This window comes from Centruroides sculpturatus, unplaced genomic scaffold (genome assembly GCF_000671375.1).
Source record: "Centruroides sculpturatus isolate CEXI.00-Female unplaced genomic scaffold, Cexi_2.0 scaffold746, whole genome shotgun sequence".
Taxonomy (NCBI): Eukaryota; Metazoa; Arthropoda; class Arachnida; order Scorpiones; family Buthidae; genus Centruroides; species Centruroides sculpturatus.
Genome location: NW_019384898.1, coordinates 278,620 through 303,546, shown reverse-complemented (window position 1 = coordinate 303,546; position 24,927 = coordinate 278,620). Strand labels below are relative to the sequence as shown.

The following is a 24,927-nucleotide window of genomic DNA, read 5'->3' as shown; positions in this document are numbered from 1 at the left end:
TTCATTGTCATTTTAAATAATTATAAAAGGCAAGTGATATGAATCCATTCAGTAGTAATAATTTAAACAAAACAGCAGATGTTTAGAAACTGAGAATAAAGTAATAAATATCAGTATCAAATCTTAATTATTGACACACCATAGTTACTATATGTAATTTTGTTTTTACATATTGAAATATGTTTAAAAATTTTAAAGAAATCTATTATATATTGCTATTTTTAACATTTTGCTTTATCTTACTTTGTTTATAAATTGGCCATTGTTTCGCAAAACAATGATAACTATTTTTTTAAGCTAAATTATAAAAGACTACTTAATTAGAGCTTACAAGTTTCTTATATTTATAATTGTTCTTTTATAACAGAAGCTGTTGCTTCTTCATTTATGTTATTTATTTAATAATTTAATTATTGATAATTTTATACACTAAATTATCATGTTAAGTTTTCATAAAAGTTCTATTTTAGTTATTTACATAGAAACTAAGTTCTTGATTCAGTTTAATTGATGAAAATCCATCAGATAAAAGTTAAGCTTGATTTAACGACTTCAAATTTCACTTAATCTTTTTATAACAACAGAACAACTTTAAAGTTTAATGATTTATATATCAGATGCTCTTGTCAGTGCTTATCTGTACATTGAACTCTATATTAAACTTAGATCTTTCATCAAATATACAAACAAAGAAGATTTGTTTTTTGTTTAATGCCAATTGCATATAACTAATGATATTCATTTGATGATTTTTTTAATTTTAAAATAATTTTTGTTTTTATCGACTTTCTTTATATAATGATCACATAATATTATTATGATAAATGTACTTATACCAACTTATTTATTTAAAACATGCTATATCATTTAGTAACAGAAAAATTATAATAGGAATATACAATAGCATACTCTGTAATAATTCATTCATTGCAAGTTAACATAACAATGACAATAAGATCTAATTACATAATAACTTCAAAATATGATGGACATTTAAATATTAAGAAATTTTTAATAAAAAAGAAAACAAAAACAGTGACATTATCATTCATGTCAATGGAATGTCAAAGAACAAAAAAACAAAGATAATTTATTTAGAATTAAAAATACAACAGTCAGATTAATATAGAATTTTAATTCATAAAAAAATAAGACTTGATCGATACTAAGATTGAAATAAGATGTTTATCTTTAAATTACTTGTTAAAAAATTTTAAAAAGTTTAATTGAATAAAATATCAGATATAAAAATAAATATTGATAAACTGAATAGTCACTGACTAACAAATATGATGATATAAATAAATCTAGTCTATTCTGTTATAAAATCTGACAAAAAACATATTATTTTAATCCTATAAACCAATGTTTTCTTTCTATATACTAGTAATAAATATAACAATTCTATCAGCTAGAGCATTTAAAAACTATTTTAGCTCCATACCAGTGATTATTAATTGTAAGTCCGTTGTAGTTACATAATTTAGAGGGCAAATTAATTAAAAATGTAATCTGTATAAATTCATACTTTCAAATAATTAAAGTTTACTATGAAAGCAACTGAAAACTATAATTATAAAAAAAAAAAATTGTGAAAAGTTTAAGTTTAAATTTTGTATTAAGTTAAAACCCATTTAATAATAATATTTTAATTAATTTTTAAAATTAAAACTTTGTATATGTAAAAATGCACCAAATTTTAATTTCAAAAACATACAATAATTAAATATATTTTTTCAAACAAAATATTTACATTTTAAATTTTTTTCAGGGTAATCAATACTTCCTTCAATTCCTAACCAACATACAGAAGTATTTTAATTAAACATAAAAACTAATGGCGTTGTAAAAAATAAACACAAGATTATAAAATTATATAAAAATTTTTCTTAATTATGATTATTCAACATTATTTGTAGAAAAATGCAGAAATCTTAAGGAATAAAATGTAAAAATGTTATAATAAATCTGAAAAAATAAATTAACAAAAAAAAAATGCAATTCAGGTTATTCAAAATTCTATTTCAATCCCACATATTAAAAATATGATGCATATTATAATTTGTATATTTATACAATAAACATTTAAGTTAAAAAGTCAACTGTACTTAAACAGAAAAATATTATCATCATCCTATAACAACTGATTTAAGATATAACAGTGTAAATTAATATCTTTGAAATATCAAGTAAATAAGATAAGAAGTTTTACTTTAATAAGCAATTAATATTGCTAAATGGATTATTCAAATGTTAACATTACAATATATCAACAATATTGTTTTCATTTTCCTATTATATCTAAATGAATTTTTGTTTTTGTGACATCAGCTGAATAATTAGGAACATTTACAAGAATTATTTAATAATAATTCACAACATATATAAGTAATAATTCACAATAATAATGATTTTTATTTCAAAATCCATTTTAGCCAAATACAGAATTAAGACAAACAGATATAATGTGAATTTTACCTGTTTTCAGTACTAATAAAGACCAAAGCAAGCGATATACACTTGTTACACAAAGTTAATGTTAATATTGTAACAAAATTAAACACATGAATTAATTTCATGAAAATAAACTACTTGCATCAGCAGATATTAATATGTATGTAAATGTATAAACTCTATCTTTTATCTTTATATTTTAAATATTTATATGTGAATTTCATGAATTTATACATGTGCAATGTTTTCTTGGGCTTAAAATGTTAATTAATAAATTAATAAATTTTAATTAATAAAAAATAGTCAGAGAGAATATATACATTTAACTTAATATACAAAAACAACAATCTAAATTTTATCCTATTTATCTTACATAATAATTTAATAAATTCAGTTAATACTTGGATGTAAACATAACAGAGTTAATGCCTGTTTGATTAGGGTAATTGATTTAACATATTTCATTTAGTAAGAAAAATAAAGGATCATGTCATCTCTCCTATATGAACTGTTTGATTACATTTTCTAAAATAAGAAAGCTATCTTCTAGTATCCAATATCCATTATCAAGTTATTTATCAATAAATATTAAATGTATGCTGTATGTTATCAATTTTTTTCCTAAGTTAAACTTTTACATAGTTTAATATAATTTGTCTTAAATTGTAGAATTTTGTCAGATGGCAATTTTACGAAAATTAAAATGTTTGTATTCTGGAACACAAGAAGTGGATAAATGGTGGTTACCAATTTTGGACAAACTACGTCTTCAAATTAATTGTCTTAAATATCAATAAGCATTAATCAAATTCCTCAAAACATTAGAAATATTTTGATACAATATATGATATTCTTATATATTAGAAATTACAGAAACCATATTTTTATTTCTATATAAAGATTATATTAAACTATATAAAATGGTTGGTTCAACTTTGAAATTAAACTGTTATATTCACTGAACTATATTTTAATTGAAATTATTGCAAAATAAATGTTTCACTTCATTGAATCATGAAATTAGGAAAGTATAGTTACATATTCAATTACATTATCATTTATAGTATTAAACAGAGTGAACTAAATAGAAATGTCATCACAAATATATATATATTTACTGTATACACACACACACACATACATAATTCAATACTATTTAGGCTAGTTCACTGTTTAAATGGAAATTATTTTTTTTCTTTCCGAAATAAAACTAAAAAAGTCAATATATAATTATCATAGAGAAATTTAATCTGCTGTTTATAAAAATTAATAATGGAATGATGGAATGTATAGAAATTATTTGTCCATATAAGTTATATATGACTAGTTTTTAGTTTCAGAAAAAGTTCTATAATAGTATTTTAAGTTCTTTAATTAATTAAAAAATGTAGACATTCCAATATAAGATTTCATACCACAATCTGTCTGCATGAAGAAGGCACTCCAAAGGAATGTGATGATATCAAGTAGGTAAAAGTCATTTTCACAAAATAAGGGTGTTCAAGACTTAAAACAGAATATAGTTTAAAACTGCATATTTATTTTATTCAGACTAAAACTGTTATTAATTCAATTTGCACTTAAATTTTCATTATATACTTGATCACTTAACTGATGAGAAGCTGTTCTTGTAATGTTCCAAATTATTCAGGAGAGGCTCTTACATGTATAGCATGACATCGGGGCTGTCAAGAGAGGGAGCTAGAATTTTTCCCACAGCCCACAGAAAACTTGGGCTTGTAGTGATTACTACCTCTATAAATTAATGTTATTTTTACTAACAAAAACTAAAATCTCTAAGAGTACATTTTATTAATAATGAAACATTCTGCATATTTCATTTATTCAAAAAAATAACAAAAGGGAGGCCTGCAATATCCTCAGATCCCACACAAGCCCTCAATGGCTCAGCATGGCATTTTTCCCCCAACTTAAATGTTCTACTCTTCCACAAACCAGAAAGTAAATAAAATAATGAACACACTAATCTTGTTTCTCCAGCAGGATGATGAAAAAATTAACATAAAATGAATACTTTCAGTCTACTTCTAAGACGTGCTTCAAGTTGAGAAAATACTTCAATTTTCAAAGATGGAATGCAACAAAGAAAATACAGTGGTACCTCGGTATACGTCTGCTTTAGAATACGTCCAATTCGGAATACATCCTGTTTGGATGAAACAAATTTTGCTCGGTATACGACTTTTGTTCAGTATACTACATAATTCAATTATACGCGCCATCAATGAACAAGTAGCACTATCGGTGTACTAGACCAGACTAGACGTTCACCGAACAACGGTTTATAACTTTGTTTAATTTCTTCTGATTTTAATTTGTAAGTAAAATTTTATTATTTTTATTAATCACGAATCCCAAAAAGGCAAATGAAAAGTGACAGACAACTAAAAAAATGACTAGAATTACAATGGAACTGATGAAAGAGATTGTTGAGAAATACGAAGGTGGCACGCGTGTTTGAAATTTTACTGTTGTTTACCGTATTCTGAGAATTACGATATGGACAATCGCAAAAAATAAAGACATTATTAAATCTGCTAACGTTGCGAAAGAAATTAAATCAATTTCTAAACAGAGATCGAAGACATTAGATCATGTCGAAAAATTGCTTTTGCTTTGGATAACTGTAAAACAGTGCTGGAGATAGCGTATCGGAAGCAATTATTTGCAAGAAAGCTAAAAAGATACATGCTGATCCCACGAAAAATCAAGCAGGAACTAGCCAGGAAAGCGAGGTGTTTAAAGCCAGCCATTTTTTTTACACGAGAATGGATTAATCATTTTTACATTACTTCTTATGGGAAAGGTTGGTTTGGTATACATCCAATTCAATATAAGTCCAAACATTGGGAACGGATTAAGGTCGTATACCGAGGTTCCACTGTATTTGTATAAATTTGAATTCACATCACAAAGATACTCTGTTGGTTAAAATTAAAATTTATATATTTTTTTCAGTGCATTTTATCTTCAAAAATCAATTTCATCAACGTAAGGTTAGTGTGTTCATTATTATTTTCCTAAACATTAATAATTTGAGGACATTATCTGTTCGGCTTGCTCAGCTATTCAGGTACTGTAGGTGTATAATATTGCTTCTTTAAAAAAGAATATAAATTTGCATTTCTACTCTTTGAAAGGCAAAATTTTTAATTTGACAGCAAGAGTAAGATTGTTTTTGGCCTTACTTTTGCTATAAAATTAAAAATTTTGCTGTTTTTTTTGTTAAATCTCTACCAGAAATAAAAAGTTAAAAAGATAAAAACAGCAGTTTTTAAACTTCACTGTTTTTATATCTTTATAGTCATCAACTATATATTTAAAACTTTCTATAGAATGTATAGAAATATAAATATGCCCTGTTTCAATTATTTAATTGAGGTGTCTCTAAAAAATTATTTTTCTACACAATATTACATTGATTTAGTATATCCTTAGCCATACTTTTTTCACTAGGAACAGTTTTCTTTGTCTCACAACTTCAAAAGTTATCAAATTACTTTTGCACATATTCACTAAAGAAATGAACTAGGAAATCATCCTTATTCATAAAATAGTTCATAAAATTTAGTTGTCACATTTCATATCAATTTTTAAACACGTCATTTTATTCATTCATGTATATTAAAATTTAACCAAAACATATTGTGTAAATAAATATTTTTGCTATAAAAAACATTGTCAGATTTTATAAATTAAATCAAGTTGTCAGATTTTATAAAGTATAAAAATGAATTAAGAATTAGAAATAGAATTAGTTGCCATCTTGTAAAATTAATTTATTAATTTTTATGTAACTAATAAATAATCTAATAAAATCTGATACTTTGATTATTAATGTTTCTACTTTTTATTTGTTTTTTTTTATATAGAGAATCCAGCCTCCATTCATGGATTCCCTCCCACCAATTTGTTGTACCAAACTGAAACAGCTAAATATCTTAGCAAAAATCAAACTTTAATCACACTTGTTCGTGTTAAGGTAGAAACTCAATCCTATACAGTTAACGAGATTCTTCTTATCCTTCCTTGCCCACTTTCAAACTCCACCACTTCTCTCTTCATTAACTCTGCCATCCTAACACTTCTACTCTGATTCTCCTTCTTCAACTCTTTTCCTTTTCTCCCTGTTTTTTCCACTTTTTCTCTCCCTCCTTTTTTTATGACTCTTTGTCTACCCTTGTTTGTTACTTTCTCCCTTTTTACAATCCTTTGTCTTCTCTTGTTAATTACTTTCACAACTGCATGTAGAAGATGGATATGGGCTGACAAGACTGCAGTAGGGGAAGAGTTGGTTCAATATCATTACATTTTATATAAAATAAAACTATAAAAACAATTATATTTTTTCCTATTAAATCAAATTTATAAGAATATATACTATATTATTATTATGTATATTTTTTGTTATATCCAATATAAACAAACAGCAAAAAGCCTTAGCTAAAGCTTGCTTTTCATAGTATTTAAGATCACTCAGCAAAATATATGAGAAACAGAGATAAATAAGTATTAAAAAACACAAATGTACTGTTTTCAATACTGCTTATCAATTATAAAATATCTCTCTGTGTAAAATATATTCTAAAGTGTACTTTAAGTTTTCATATTTTCAAATAAATCAAATGTTATAATAATTCATCAAAACTTGGCCATAGAGAAAATATGCAGTTTTCTTTCTGAATTAAAATTTAATATTGAAAAAAGAAAAAATATCAAAATACTAATTAATTTAATTATGTAAAAAACAGTGTATTATAATAAACTTGAAAACTCAGGCATTTAAAATCTTAGATTTCTGAAAGAATAAAGTCATATGAAATATTTTAATTTTAATATCACCACTGAAAACATATTAGTTAAACTATATTTTGTCTTCTCTCAGTACAGCATGCAGAAATTTAACAAGGGAATGCAACTGAAAAGATTATTAGAGTTAAATTATATAAATTAAATATCCAATGTTGTTTAAATAAAACTGCAACACAAAAATACACAAATTCTTTGTTATATATGTTATTGTAAGTGACTGGTTTACAGCAATGACATTTATTGTATAAATAATAACATGAAATCACTGACAAATCATATATACAAGTTTGAATCATTAGTTTCATATGACTATGAAAGGGAAAATCGTATTTTATTACATTACTAAATATTTGAAAACAATGGGTTCTACAATTTAAATTTATACTTAAGTGGTGAATGGCATTAGTTTACTTTTACATTTACATGTAAACAAATTTCAATTGTTAAAGAATGAATATTACTAGCAGGATTCAATTGCTCCCTTGCATCTCATGGCTGTACCACTATCTTCTCTTATATACTACATCAAAATCTACATTAATATAAATTCCTTTAACTTAGCAATTTTATTAAGATGTGGTTCAAAAATAATAAAATGTATTTAAGTTTTTAAAACAAATAGCTTATCAAAACAGGGCTAAATGAGATTGGCTTATCACATCAGGACAAGACGGAAAAGAAACTCAAGTTATTCAAATAAAAGTTTTATTAGTATAGAAATGCATTTCAGACCCCTCATCAACCTATTCAAAGAGTAGGCAGATGGCAGTAAACACAATGAACCACTAAATTATTGTAGCAAAACAAAGTTTACAGAATGATAATAAATAACTCAGTGCATTGTGTATACAAATACATAAACTATTAAATTAATGCTAATTAAATTGTACTATACAATAATAAAAACTCATCAATGGCTGTAGTTAGTTTTGAACTGATATTTGTATTTGGAGCTAAAAGCATACTTAATTTAGTCAATTAAGTTTTCAGTAACACTGATTCCAATAGTTTTCTTAATACTTAACTATAAGAAAAGAAGATAATACATTACAGCCAAACAATTGTCAGATTAGATCAGGCTATATTACTGTTACTATTAATAATCAAAGAAGATAATACAAAAATAAATTTTATTTTAAAATCTATCTAATTAGCTCTATAAACTATTCACTGTTGTTTAAAATATTTATTTCTTTTTAAGTGAAATTTAGTAATACTGTGTATGTATGTATGTATGTATATATATATGAAAACTGCATATTACATTTTCAAGAAATTACAAGCTACTTGCTTTCATATTCTTATTTCACTAACACTAAAGAAGATAAATTTTATTAAACATTCCAAGAAACAGATTTGCTTTTGGTATTCATTAAATGATTTATAATTTATTCAATATTTAGTCTATAATCCTATCATTGTACAAGATTCAATTATTTAGGAATAAAAATATTTTAAAGTATGATAATAATGCAACACAAAGTAATAAAAAAAATGTAATACTTTATTATGTTAAATTACTGCAATCAAAATTTTATTCATATTTCTTATTAATATTATTACACATCATCACTAATATTTTTCAATTAATTGCACTATATTTTATTAATTGTTTTAATAAATTTCCATCTCTATCTTTAGATACATACAGGATTACAGGTAAATTATTATTTACACTCAATTTTAGGAATACGTACGATCATTTTCTTATGATTTGTTTACTCATTTCAGAGAATAGAAATTAATTTTTATAAATATGTTTAATTAAAAATTTAGCATAAATTCTAAATAAATAAATGCTAGTGGCAATGCATAATAAAATCAAAATACAAAGAAATCTTATCACTTTAATTTATAAAATTTATATTTAATAAAATTCATATAAACAAAAAGACCACCTTCCAATATTAATTATTAAACATTGCATGATATTTTTCTGCACAAACTTTTATCACATTCTAACATCACGTTGATTCATGTTAAGTGTGTATTTGTTAAGCACATCATTTATTTAATTAGAATTTATCACTACTTCACTAATAGTTCACTAAGTTAAACTGTACCCAATTTATAACTGAAGTATCAATAACAGTAATGAAGTAAGAATTAATGCAAGAATTTAAAATATAAACTAAAACAGAAATAATAATAATAATAGTAATTATTATTATTAATGTCATATATATCTGCAACATGTCTGTCAGGTAAGATTGCAGATGTGAATCACCTTAAAGTTGGCTGATTTTCACAAAGGGTTGAATATAGATACGGTTCCTTTGACTTTTTTGCTCCCAAGGGCATGCCTACAGCTCTGTTAAGGTCCCAACAGTGTCGTTCACATCTGCAATCGTGCCTATCAATAAGTAGTAATTAATTCTTGAAGTCGATAAGTATCTATAATGGGCCTGTACATGATGAAGTATATGAAATATAAACTTAAAAAATCATGTAAACATTTCAAATTACACATAAAATTAACTATAAAACAACCTTACATTTGATCAGCATGAAATTAAATCATAAAATCTAATTTTAATGAAGGCATTTAAAGTAAATGGCTGCATCAGCTAAGATTTCCCATCATAAACATGAAAATTGAAGAGCTCATCAGTAATACTTACTGGAAAAAATTACGCATAAATTCGCTTTAATTCAAAAGAGTTATATTTTAATTGCTATTAAATTCTAATTTATAATTTATAAGTTAATACGTCTTTAAATTATTGTTAAAATTGAAGAGTCTCACCAGCCAAAAGATCAGGCTCCAAGCCAGAACCGAGATCTAAACCACAGACGACAAAATAATCAGCAAATCTTTTTTCATTCATCTTGAATCGCTTCACATCCTTTCTTTTATGCTTTTTATCTATGTATTAAAACCAATTTATAAGCTTTAAAGTTCGAAAAACTAACATCTGAATGATCGCTTCCATAGACCTTACGATGGCGACTGCACTTACTACACGTAAAAGTTGCCAACTCTTCCTCTCGTCTGTATATGTTAAAAATAACATGTACTAAAATTTTAAATACTGTATTATTTTTTTTAATTATTATATTTAAAGTTTTAATTTGAAATTTTATTAATTTTTATCACTAAATATATTAAAAATGAATAATAATAATTATTATACATTAAATTTTCTGTAGTGATTGGAAATATTTTATATTTTAATATTCGTCTAAATTTTTTTAATGTAAAATACCGAATTTTTTTAAATATGTATTTATATTTAATATTTTACTGTTATGATTCTTTACTTTTCTTCCAATGTTGACGCCTTGGATGACAACGTAGAAGCTTTTCATGCTTCTATAAATAAGGACGATGCCACACATTCGGTATTCGCGAATGCCGAATAGTTGCCTTCGCCGAAGTATTTGCCGAAATGTTTCTCATGTGGCAAGCACACTTGTACTGTACAATACATACATGTAATTATTTACCAAGCATCGGTTCGTTCTGGGAATAACGAGGATCTAGAAAATGGCCAATTTTCAAACAATAATTTGTGCCGCTGCTATAGTTATGAGTAGTTTATATCTGTTAATGAAAAATAAGCAAACCAATTTGGTTTATATATAGGGTTGCCATACGTCCCGTATATACGGGACTGTCACCGTATTTCACTACTCAGTCCCATATTACTATTTGTCCCGTTTTCTCCCTAAAGTCTTCGTGAGGCGGCCGGCGCGCGGCGGCGTCACGGAAATAGTACGTACTGTACTATTGCATATTTACAAGTAAGAAACATCGATATTGGCAACACTGAGATTCTATTCAACTAGTTTGTATATCTAAAAAAATTATTTAGAGAAAAATAATACCAACCAAAACTACAAAGCAACTATGAAATTGAGTATGGAAGAGAAATGGATGACTTTTTTGCAGATACAAAGCATATTGATCAGAAGTCGTGTCTAATAAAGCTACGCAAATACGTATTTGCCATTCCAGCCCACAATGCAAATGTGGAGAGAATATTTTCCCTAATGACAACTCAATGGTCGGACAAAAGAAACAGATTGTCAGTGAAGACAATTGAAGCAATTTTTGATTTATCATTATAATTTAAAAATGACTTGCGCCCAATTTTATAATTACTGTATGTGAAAGAAGAAAATAATATAATTAAGAAAGTAAAATCAACTTTAAATATGAATGGGCTAAAAAGGATTAGCCTTGCGTCTTTTTTATTATTCTACGTGTTGATTTTATTAGATTGCTTAAACTTTATTGATTTTTTATCACAGTAAAATAAATCATTACCTACCCACTTTTTTCATGTTTTATTTATTTAGCACTTAAATGAACGTCCCGTATCAATGCTTGGCAATTATAGCAACACTATTTATATATTTTGTCTGTCCTTACCTCACTTTTTAACGTTTCGCTTTACTTCGTTAAAACATTTAAACATTTTATAAACGACACCATTAATTAACGTTTTCTTTTTCTTTAATTTGGCAGCAGGATGTCTTTACCTGGATTACGTTTCATTAAAAAACCATTTCCATTTTGAAAATATTCAAAAACAAGAAAATACACGAATTTGTGGAGGCAAATATTCGTTCCCTTTGATTCGGCATAATTTACTGACAAGAAAACGGAAACAGCGAATACCGAATATTCGTCGTGAGTAAATCATTCACACCGCTCGTACTATTGTCACATTTATCAGCTAAAATAAATTTTAATATCCTTTTTCTGATGATTACTTGTATCGGGGATACAGAGAATTAATTGTGTTTGCTGTATACAACATAGAATCCAGCAATTGTGAAGACAGGATGCACATAGACTTTACATATAGAATGTTAATGCCAAATTTCGATATACAAATAAAGAAAGAAAAATTTTTTGAAATGTTTATGCCAGTTGGTAAAAAAGTAAATAGAACAAAATCAAGGCCATAAGAGTTCTGGAGGACAAACAAAGGATCAAAACACCTAGGAGTTTTCATGGGCGATCCGTCCCAGATACGTCAGATTTCGTCTTCACGATCCTACCGCTCCATTATGGGTCTGGTCGAACACATGATAGGCTTGAAAAAACCCTGTTGGCAATAAGAACAATGATTTTGATTTATGCATTTCGTTATAAAATGGTTTAATTTTGGTTTCGGTTCACCTAAATTACTGTGGTTCACAAGTTTGATTCATGAACTGGCTGGATTTTTCCAAAAAACACATATTATGATCAGAAAATATAATACATTTTCCATAACAGAATTAATTTTTATCAGAAATTTTTTCCTGCAGACAAAATCCTTGAATTCTCCAGAATTCAACATTATTTATGGCCAATCTTATTGAACGTGAAGGAAATATGAACTGAAATATATAATCAATTATAATCTGAACTAGTTCGATTGTAGATTTTTTCCACAATTGAACATATATATTGCAACAGGATTTTTGGCTCATTCTTTTATAATTTCAGGTTAGTGTGGCAAAGGGATACTATAGTCTCTCTTCCTTCAAAAAATAAAAATAAATAAATAAATAAATAATAATAAATAAAATAAAATAATAATAATAACAATTTTAATAGAAAACTCAATAGTAAATTTTATTTTTTAAAAATATTTTCAGTTTAAATATAATACAGATACAAATTCTTCGTTTTTTTAAGATTTTTTTTTTGTTCTACGACTGTCTTTACGACTGTTACCAGTGGCAAATCCAGGAAAAACATAAAAGGAAGAACACTACATATACTGTGTATAATAATACCTAATTAGGCTATATTACTACCTTACATTCTTTCCATATTTTATAGGTAATTACCAATTTTAAGGAAAGGTGTATAAACTTGGGTTACATATTAATTAATAAAAGCGTTGTGAATATATTAATTAAACGATTGGCATGTATTGTTGTGAGAAACAAAGGATATACGCGGATGCCTCTCCCTGAATATTCGGCTTAACCGCTATAGTCTAATTTGCTACCAAACCTAATTCCTGATTACGTCACTGATCTGATTAAAGCAACCAAAGAAAAAAAAATGCAATAGCGAGGTTGAGACCGAAGTTTTAAACGCGAAAACGTGTACGTTCAGCGCCGCTTTCCTGTAAGCCAGGGGTCGCCAAACTTTTTTAACCGTCGACCCCCAATCACTTTCCAAAGCCTCACATTGACCCCCACCGTAAAGTTTTCTTACAAGTGTATATGTATGAGCGAAAAAAAACGTTGTGGGTTGTGGTCTCTGTCTAAACAAAAAAAAAAATTGTGGCCCCTTAGCCGCATCGACCCCCTAATCGCGAGTTACGCAACAATTGTTGGTCTTAGCTACCTGAGAAAGTCTCCCATTACATTTTCTCGAAGGCAACACGACGCTCTCTCGTGAACTATTAATTAATTAACCTCTGCACGGCCGAAATCGTCCGTGAATATCACCAGAGACGGCCGAAAAGAGTTAGTCGCCGGTTTAGTCCTCGGAGAGGAAAGAAGTCGTCGCCCAAGAAATAGTCACCCATTTAATAGTCGCCCATAGGATAACCTTTTTTTGTGTGTGCGTTAGTGCACGATCGGCCTGGATAAGGCTCGATCGTCCAGTCAAAAGGGACATTTTGACTGGATATTTCACCCCTGGATACATCCTGAAAAAGCCCATAAGAAGAACTATTACCTTGTTCTCCGATTCAACACGACCCGACCTGGATATCTATTACCAAAAGTATTTATCACCACGCGAACCGTATGTGAACTCTCTTTCTCCGCGACAACATTTTATCCAATTTATTTTTAAATAAACCCTTGTTAATTGTTAAGTGTATCTGAGTCACTTCCACATGTTGTCTCTCCATCGGTTAACCTTACGAATCCGTCTGACCACGTACGGGACCGCTCGCGCGACGGTGTGACGTAATCGCCGTCTCGGCTTCCATGTTCCGTTAAACACGGTGGTGTCAATCCTGACAGGGCACCGAGGAGGTGCCGACCCGAAAGGTCACAAATCTGTACAGAGAAATACAGTGTAAGTTCAGAAATTAATTACGAAAATAAATTCAATCAAAATCTTTATTTAATATAAATATAATTTTAAATACGATACAGTATATTTATTTATTTATTTATTTATTTATTTATTAGTACAAGGTAATTGATAATATAGTTTTTGTACGTGTATATAAAAATAAAAATCATAATTTAAATGTACTTATGATTATTTCTTTGAATATAGAGTAAATATAAAATCAACATTAATTGATTTATGTTAATATAAAATTTGAAATCATAATACGGCTATAAAGATTGTAATTTTAAAAAATAATATTAAATTAAAATGTGGTTCAGTTATCCCAAATATTGTCTATCTCTAGAGGAATAAAATGTAAATTTCGTACAGCGGCCAACTGAGATCCGTGCAATACGAATCCAATACCATCTTTTTGATGGATTCGATTTTGCTTCAGGGTCTGACAGGGAAAAGCATCTCCTCTAGTTATCACAGCATGAAGACGCAAAGCATAAAGTTTTCCGGGTGACATCAGTAAGGGCGAAGAAAGGCTGGTCTGTGACAGGTGCCATTGTTCTACTAAAGCGCTATTTCTCCGATCATAATTATCTACCCATTGGCATTCTTGTTTGACCAATTCTGCTCCGTTTAGTTCTTCTGTGACTGATAGAAAAAAGCAACTGCTTAGTGAATTTCTTTCCACGAGGTCAAAAGAAAATCCAGTTAGATAGACAGCACGAGTAGTACTTATCAAGGCGCATAACAGGGTATTCTCCGACATTTCACAAATTTTTTCCCAACATCGAGGTTCTACTAGACATAATTTAGAAGAATAATTGAAAGCATCGGTGGAATAAAGAATTCTTTCTTTGCAAACTTCTTGTGGTTCTTCATGTTTCTTATCATGTTTTTTAGACGTAACTTGGACACGCGGTTTGTATCGCAAACGAAGACATAATGGAAGAGAAGCGATATCTTTAATATGCTGAACTCGGATATGATTTAGAAGATCGCCCAGTACTTCGCCGATCTGTTCTTCATCGATTATTTTTCCTAGTCGGCAACATTCTTTCTTACCCCATTTCCAGAGAGCTCTGAAGACTGCTTCTTCATTTACAACGTTTAAATCATCCAAGCTGAGAATGAGAGCTAAAACATCACGATTTAACTTGAGAAAAGAGCTGGAATTCAGAATCAAAAATGTAAATTTCTTAATTAATTCTAGACATTTTTCTTCAATAGATCTTAAACGAAAATTTCGGGCGGAGGTAATGACATCACAGGCATTTTGAATATTTATAAGGCCTGAAAGAGAACATTCGCAAATAGACATTAATTTATAAAGTTGATATTTCTGTGCTGCATATAGTAATTCCAGTGTGTCTTCTAATTCATTTAATGAGAGATTTCCAGTATAGATATAACTATAAAATATAATAAATCAGTATAAATATTTAATTTAAATAACTTATTATTATTGTATTTAACAGAATTTTGTACTGTACATACCATAACAGAGTTAGAACAGTTGATGGTTTGATATCCTCTATAACCAGTTCTTTGTATCCATTTTCGTTCAAAGCTGTAGCTTCTACCATTCTACACAGAGTATCTCCAGCTTGAGAAAGGATAAGACTATGAGCAGGAATTCTCCAGACGTCTCCTTTCACTGTGACTAAAATACGAACATCACTTTTGTATTCACTCAAATAGAGAGATTTTTGATTCTCCATATTTATGAGTTCAAAATTCTTTCTGCTGTTACTGAATAGAAGTTATTGGTATTGTTTGAATTTGTTGGAGAATTCTCTATATTTATAGTATGAATTTCATTTTTTTTGAACGGTTCGTCACAGAGATATGTTATCAAATTATTAGATCACTGATAAGATTTTATTTCACAATATTAAATATATTAATATTTTGGCACAGCGAAATAACGGTATTATTTTTGTTTATTAATAAATCTTTTGCAAATATTTAATTATAGGTATAACAAAATTAATATTCTGTTTATGTCATAAATATTTACGTGATAATTTGTCGATTTTAAAATTAAATAATGAAAATTAATATAATTTTAACTTTTCTCTCAACTTAAGCCTAACTTTAGGTGATAAATTTGATTTCAATTCGAACATTTTGCATATACGAATATAAGCGCTTGTATATTGGTAATTAGAATCATAAAATAAAATTTGCTGATTATGAAAAGTTATTAATTAAAGACAAAATGTCAGAATTAGATCTATTTTTTCAGTAAAAAAATTAAATACATTTATTTTTATTGGCAAAAAAGTTATACATCTACACGCAGTTTCTTGATTTGATGACCATTGAGAAAACAACTTCAATATTTCTTAATAAATCTGATTTTTCATAATAAATATATTTGCATGAATAGCGTTCTTCATAAATGGTAAATAGTAAAAATATCTTAGACGTTGGAAGTCGAGATCTGGAGAAAGAAATGCTACAAATTTGTTTATAAAATCCTTAACTTTTAATAATGTAAAAATAATTACTTTTAACTATTCTCACTATAGTGTTCTACTTTCGATTCTTTAGTATATCAGTAAATATTTCTGTTCTGATTAACCACGTAGTTATAACAAACCACACAATTGTAACTAAACCTTCCAAAATGTTATTTTTAATTCGTTTTTTTAATTTGTTTTGTTTCTTGGTTCCAAAATCTCCACATCAATAGACGTTAGGCATAATTTCTAACTCAAGAATTAATATGAATATTTAGATCTGTTTAATAATGAGAAATACAAATACTAATACTATTATTTTATCTTATCTGCTACTGTATTTGTCAATATGCAAAAGTACTTCGAAAATTTATTGATATTTTCAAGATAATCTTAATGATCCATTTTGTGCTTTGTTTAAAAAAAAAACTTTACAAGAATTTATTTGCAGCCATCATCAGTTCGGGTAGGTTCACAATGGAATTCGGAGCAGGATTGATGGGATAGGGCAACGTAACAACACATGACGATCTGCCAAGAATGGTGCCTCCCAGGAGGACTTTTTATGGGGAAACTAGTCTCTATTTAGGTTTTAAACAAGTGAAGAAAACTAGGAAAACTCCAAATGGCCAGTTCGTTGTGAAGCATGAACCCGAGACCAGCTATCAGTTTTCAACGGTTTTATCCACTAGGCCGCTCACAATGGGAGCAGCTAATAATGAGGGACGGATCATCAAACGACCATGAAAATTTCCGAAAATCCGACTCAAATTCGAACCGAGATCTCTTATAACAGAAAGTTGCTGTTATCATTTCGGCTATCCGGTTGTCGACTCAGCATGTTAACATTGATTAGGATCGCATCTTTACGTAAGCTGTATCAAAGAGCAGCAGGGCTGTTTGGCCTGTTCCCCGATCTACGAAATCCTAAAAAATATTTATTACAAATTATTCATTTCATTGCATTTCTTGTATAAGAAAAAATTTTTATCAAATAAATAATATAAAACAATTTTTAACGCTTTTTAATATACTGGAGGCCTGAAAAAGGTAAGCGATCTGCAACTCTCAGAGGTCAAGAGAACTTCACGCCACTTACCTTCAACCCGTTTTCATAAAATTCTGATCAAAGCATGTTTGAAATTTTATAGTAAATGATTAAATATCTAATTTCTAATCATTTAAAATAAACCTTTTTTGTTTTAATATTAACAATTAAAAATACGCACAAATATTATAAAATTAATTGCCTTATTATTTAAGAAACTTTTTTGTCCTGTTATTGAATCTACTTTTAATCAATTTTCAATAGTTTGTTTCTAAGTGTCTTTATCAATCCTCATTTTTAGTAGGAAACAACCAATAAAAGAAAACAGTAATAATAAAATTAATTACGGTAGGCTATGTTATTATCTCCAGTTTACTTTAAGATAACTTATATCTATTGATACAAGCTATAATCTTTATTTCAATGTTTATAAAATTTTTAATATTTTTTTGAACAAATGTTTATATTTTTCCTGCTGATCTTCCACTATAGAAGCAGGCCCTATCGCCGATACCATTTAAGGCTATTAGGTATTGTATGTGTACAGTTTAAAGGAAGGAAGAGGGGAAAGGAAGGATCGCGAAATATTTTACGTGGACTTTTTAATAGTATTAAAGGTGAATTTATTCTTATTATCCTACTTACTAGTCGTGTGATTAAACTATCAGTTAGAAAATATTTGCCAAATTTTTTAGTCATTTTTTCATTGTCAGGGGTTCATGAACTATTTCACACGTAATTAAATGGGAAGGGTTTGCCAAAAGTTTATTATTGGAGGAAGGAGGTCAAAAGCGACACAAAATTGTAAACAATTGTACAAAACTGTAATTAATTAAATTAATTAAAAATTAATGAACTGTCTCTTTGGATCAGTGTCATTTACATTAGCATTTACATTTACATTATCAGCTTTAAAACATATTTTACATTTCTTGTAGGCCTATATTTAAAAAAATAATCTTGTTTTTAACTGAATTTTATTATTTGAAATACAGCATACAGTTTTAATATATTAAGGATCTCAAGTAGTTAAACAGTAGGATGGATCTGTCCATTTCAATTACAGAAAAGAATAAGGTACTGTGAAATGAACGATGAGTAAATTTGGATAATTATAAACAATGTTATTTAATTTACAAATAACTTATAATACCCTGTTTATGTATAAATCATTGTAAAATTATTATAAACTATTTAACAGTTAAGAAATGGCGTACGAGTAAGAAGAGCAACGGGCAAGTGCCTGCTGTCCTTCCAAATTTGGGCAAAGCAAGTACAAAAAAAAAAAAAAACACACACACAGAGAAAGCAAAAAGATAAACAAATTATCAATGATTGCAAATTAAAAATTAATGCTTATGTTTTTATTTGTATAAAATTTTGAGCAAATCAACAACTCCCTCTCCTTAATCAAAGTGTACCGATATGCCCATAGATAAGAAACAATTCACAGTAAAAATTAGTCGTCATTTATTTTATTATATTTTAAATGAATTTTGTTTTAAATACAACAATTGTAGGCCTATAAAAATATTTACAGCTGAATATAGCTTTTTATAGCCTAATTGGTTCCTGGAAAATCGTTGTTAAGTGAGCCTTTGTAAATCGAATTCTGGTTTTTCATAGGCTCAATATCAGAAATTCAGATTAAGTTCTTGCAAAATGACAGTTATAACATTATAATTTCAAACATATGTAATAAAAGAAAGTACTGTACTTCAATACGATATTTCACACAGTTATAATAAAAACTCACATGTCTACAATTAGTATAATTCGTAAAAGCGAGGATCGTAGTTAGTTGTAAATCGAAAATCCCCTACGTGGTGTTTTGTAAATTAAAATATAAACATTTAAAATTATGTATTAGACAAAGTCATTTATTTGAAAAAATACTTAATTTAATATATTAAATTAATTAATAAACAAATAAAAATAGAGCTGGAATGGTAACCATTTTTTAACATATGATTTTAAGCCAATTCTATATTAGATTTATTTATTTAAAAAACAGATAAAGTCAATGACATCAGCTTTCTATGACATCAGATATTGTAGAAAAACAAATATTAGATTTCTGTAATTATATATTATGTAGAAAAATTATTAAACGAACAAATAATGCGAAAATAACATACTGCATAAGCGCTCGATGTTATTTTTCAAGCTAAACACCAACCAAATGCCGAAATTCTATCGGGCTAGTCCGATAGAATTTCGGCATTTGTTTTCATTTCATTTCATTGTTTTCATTTTCATTTTGTTTGCATTCGGCATAGAATTTAGCTATAATATGTATCGGTTTAGCGATGTTTTTTATTCTTCAATACATTACACAATAATTTTTAATATTTTGAAGGAGTTGGTAACTTTATATGAAAATATAATTCTTATTTTCTATACATAAAAAATTATGTGTATATAAAGTTTAAAAAGAACTTACCAGCTTCAAAATATGAAATATAGTAAAGAAATTACGGGACAACGGGCCTTAATGCTTAACTTGAAAAAAATATTGAAGTTGAGACCATTATTATGTTATACATTGAAGAGAGGCAAGAATTAAATAAAACCTGTCCTTAAAATGCTCTTAAACTGCCCAGGAGTGAAGTGGGCCTTTATTTAGTTCGATGAATAGTATAAAGTTCAATAACTTTTAAGAAAAAGGTATCCTAACACATTATTGTGCAACGAATAAAATAAATTATAAAAAAAAATTGGTTTAGGTCCCTATCTGTGCCCCAAACCAATTTTTTTATAAGAAAATATTTCCCTCAAAAAATTCTGTCGAAGAAAAATGTCTGGAGTCAACACTGCACATGGGGTCTCCTAAGTTAAATTTGCCTGGGCCCATGAAGCTATAAAGCGCCATGTAGTAATATGTATTTAATATTTTATTAATTATTAAAGCAATATTAAATTTCAGGTATCCGAATAATTATTGTGCCGAAGTTTAGTCGTTCAAAGGCTTATATTTTATAATTACAATCAAAAGTAGGCCTATAGATAAATATTTTGTTTCGTTCAAAAAAATTCCGAATTCGAATCAGCGTAACAATTTAATATTTATTAAGTTTATTTTTATAACAGTTTATCATATTATAATCATAAAAAGTGTCATAATATAATTTACAGAACGATTCATCATATTAACTAATTAGATAAAAGAATTTTCAGGTTTATTTTTATGTACATTAGGCTGTGTGACGAAACTTTCGTTGACTCAAACAATGACTAGAATTTTATCTTTGTTGTAGTTATAAAAATATTTTTAAATATTATAATTGTTTATTTTTAGAATATATCGTCATCTTATATAAAATTCCTGGTTAAAAATTACGCGAATAATGTCAATAGCTCTGTTCGTTTTGTCCAGTAAGTGTATATTTTTGGGCTGCAATTTGAAAAACTTGTAGACCTATAAATTTTTATTGTAGTTCATCTGTCTGTCTTTCCTTAATTTCAAGAATGGAGTTAGACAGGTAAAATCCGAGAGTAGATATTGAAACCTTAAAGGCAGGAGGCCCTGAATAACTACATGATTAACTATATACGAACTTCCGATGCAAATCAGAAGTTAAGTTATTTCAATTCAAAACTCTGCCCCTGGAAGCAGTTAATACATGACTGGCACGACTCTAGTGTTAAAGGAAAAATATGACGTACTAGGGGAAAGACACTACTAATTTGAGGTGAAGAGCATATATTTTAAATTAAATTAATTAAAATTATGATTAAAAATTGTAGCTCGGTATTGTGATGATGTCACAATATATAATTGCTTGTTAAATTTATTCTATTGTCAGAGAGATAAACTAAATTATTTTTAGAAAACTACAAATGCACAATAAAACGGTAATATGACAATAAAATCCATCTGTTTCAAGTAATAAGTCAATGTGAAAAGCAATTAATAAATGCTACCGAAAAATATTTATTTTAAAAACAAACGATAATTTTGTTTACATCTAATCCTCTTTCCAAATAAATTATAAATAAATGTTAGTATGAATCTCATAGTGTACAGGTACGTACCGTCATGCTATTTGCCAAACCTGTATTTGTTTCGATTTAATTTAAACTCGGAACTTATTTATCATCTATCGTTATGACTACATTTCATATAAATTATTATTATTACAAAATACATTTTAATTAACATCTATTGTTTACACAAGAAAAATAGGACATGTTGGTTGTGTATCAGATTATTAATTTTGTTTTTAAGCAATTTAAAATAGGTTATTGTACAGTTACTTGCTTAAGTAATACATAATTTTAATGATATACAAAATGTGTAGTCCTTCGTGGACAATAATTTTGTTGCAATTCTTGAAAAATGAGTTAAAAACTTTTCGCTGTCATTTCTAAACGCATTATTGACAAGTCAATGGCGAATGACAAAGAAGCAGTTTGAGATTGAAATGATATTTCAAAAGTACACAGTAAAAATTATAGAAAATAATTATAAAATATCAAGAAAAATCAGATAAAATTATTGTTTAAGATTTCATGCAATTGAATAAAAATATAATACTATTTTTTAACTGCAGGATAAAAGTAATGGCAATTATCTCCATCCTTGATTTTCTACATTCAAGGATAAAAGTAATGACCTTATTTAGCGTTATATTATTGCTATTTTTAACATAATAATAGCGATTTCAAAATTGAACGTTTAGAAAATATCAATTAATTTAGAAAATACATACAGAAAATAATCTGAAACTAACTGATAAAACTTATAAATTAAAAAAATTTCAGCAAATTGATTTTTTGGGATTATAATAGTAGTATAATTCTTAAAAATTATTTTCGTCCAGTGGGCGCTAAGAGGACCTTTTTAGCAAGCCCGTTATGAGTACGGCCAGGCCCACAATGGGGCTTGTGAGGGACAGGACCCGACATAATCGGACGGACCATAGAAGTAGCGAGTTTTGACACATTTTTCAACTTTAAATATCATAATCATTCTGAAATTATAAGGCGGCCAAATCGTAAATGACGTGCATATTCGGGTCAACCATCCATTAAAATTTCTGAGCGTACTCGAACTCGGAAGCCTGGAAAGACGTTTTTAATGTCTCGGCAAGTATTATTAGTATGAAAGAATACAGAGTCAAGTGTTTTATTTACATATATTTTCGGTACTTCTTGTGCTAGTTAATCCCGATAAATTATATCGGAATTAACTGGCACAAGATTTGAAAGACATATTGAGTCTTTCAAATCTCCTCAATATAATCTACAATCTATTCTATCAATCATACACACACCTTTATTTGGAAGTACACGAATTAAGAAAACATAGAGGTATAAAAAGTTTATTTTAGTACTTTTCTGCTGATCGAATTTTCTTTAACAGTGAATGAATAAGACAATATAAAATTTAGTGAACTTGTTTTTAGAATATAATTTCAGATAAATGAATTAATGATTGAATCACTTAACAAAACTATTACTGTTTTTAACTATTTCTGTCCTGCGAGTACTAAGAGAGACGTTTCTTTATATCCATTGTAGAGTATTCAGGTCCACAATGGGATAGTGGTGAGGGCAGAGCACAATATATCCAGATTGAACCATCTATGAAAATTTCTAAAAATATGATACGGAATGGGAACCCGGATCTTTCAAAGCAGCAGCAGCAACAGCACACTAGCGTAGCGAGGAGAACAAGGGGTTCTATCATGCCCCGGGCGCCACTCGCAGAAGGGCGCCAAATGGTCTCCAAGACAAACAAGATTTGTTTCTGGAGGAGGGACGTCAATAAAGTGTCGTGCCCCGGGCGCCAGTTATGTTCGCTACGCCACTGCAGCAGCAGCAGAAACCTGATGCTCTCTCTTATCATTTCGCCCATCCTGCCATCTCTGATTTGTTTTGACATGACATGACAAAAACACTTTTACTATTTTTAGAAGTTTTGAATAACAAGTAATATTTTGTGATACAAATTGTGATTGCAATATAGAATTATCCAGAAAAATTTAGAATAGTTCAAAGTTCTTCTCATGTGTTAATTTGAGGCATATAACAGAAAAAAAAGTGATGCTGATTAAATATAATTATCAACCTTAGTTGTTTTGTTTAACCGATTTTTGTGATACAGCAATAAACATATGCATAAAATATTATTTTGAATACGAAAACTATTAAATAAGCTCTCAACCATTTTGTTAAGATCATATATATTTTTACACATAATCCAGTTGTAAAAGAAAAAAATGTTAATCGAGTCAAAATATGGTTATAAATATTTTAAGTATACTTTTAAAAATGCAATTGATAGTTAATTATTGATTGTTTAAATGAATTCTCGAATTTATATTAATATTTTAACTCTAATTTCAGTTTATCATTGATTAGCCAGAAAGTATGCATTCAATAAAACAAATTTAAATGTTGTAATTTTCGCAGTTTATTTGTTTATAGCAGTATTTTTAATTTAATTTCGGTTATTAAATTTATTCATAATCAATTTTTGCTGATTTGATTTGTATTGATTAGTAAAATTGATCAGCGAGAATCATTTGTCAAATGATGAAACTGCACTGTGCCAGGTTAAAAATTTAAAGAATATAATAATAATTTAAAGAAATGCAGTTTTTACTAAAAATAAATAAATAAATAAATAAAGCAAAATGTTAATACAGTATTTTTAATGGTTACGTTAATGTTGACAGTGATTATTGATGTTTTGTCACAGATGGCAGACGTTTTTTTTTTAATGTCAAAATGGAAGGCACCTTGTTTTATATTAAAGTTAACATAAAGCAAGGTGTCTTCCATATTGTGGCCAGAGATTTTCTGATTTAAAACTAATATAACATCTTAAAGTATAAATAATATATAATATTTAACAAATTATTAAGTGTAAATAAAAATTATGGTAAACGAGAATTACGTTCTTTGAGTTATCAACACTATCAAAAAAATAAAAAATAAATAAATAATGTTATTAAATTTGCATAAATCTTGTATTTATTGCGTTAAACATATTCTTGAGAAACATGAATTTTATACCTTCTTATTGTTAAGAAGTAACATAAAAATTGAGTTAACTTGTCTGATACTTTCAATTTTAATTACTTAAGCAAATAGTTAAATGTTTAATTTAAAGCGTAGAATAGTTTTAAAAAATAGAAAAAAAC

At 27.8% G+C, this 24,927-nt stretch overlaps 2 protein-coding genes across 6 annotated transcripts in view; both read right to left on the bottom strand.

The window, feature by feature from the left end:
• Positions 1-10,267, bottom strand: part of LOC111631439 (DENN domain-containing protein 5A-like) — a 62,691-nt gene extending 52,424 nt beyond the window's left edge. For all 5 annotated transcript variants that reach the window (XM_023375687.1, XM_023375685.1, XM_023375688.1 and 2 more), the window contains exon 1: positions 10,034-10,267. In XM_023375687.1, coding sequence (XP_023231455.1) covers positions 10,034-10,115 — 82 coding nt within the window. In that variant the 5' untranslated portion in view covers positions 10,116-10,267. The remainder of the gene's footprint in view (positions 1-10,033) is intronic.
• Positions 10,268-14,488: 4,221 nt separating this feature from the next.
• Positions 14,489-16,044, bottom strand: LOC111631444. Its single transcript, XM_023375692.1, has 2 exons — positions 15,761-16,044; positions 14,489-15,675 (listed from the first exon to the last, which is right to left on the bottom strand). The coding sequence occupies exons 1-2, from the start codon at positions 15,982-15,984 to the stop codon at positions 14,586-14,588; spliced, it is 1,314 nt and encodes a 437-aa protein (XP_023231460.1). The 5' UTR covers positions 15,985-16,044; the 3' UTR covers positions 14,489-14,585.
• Positions 16,045-24,927: the final 8,883 nt, after the last annotated feature.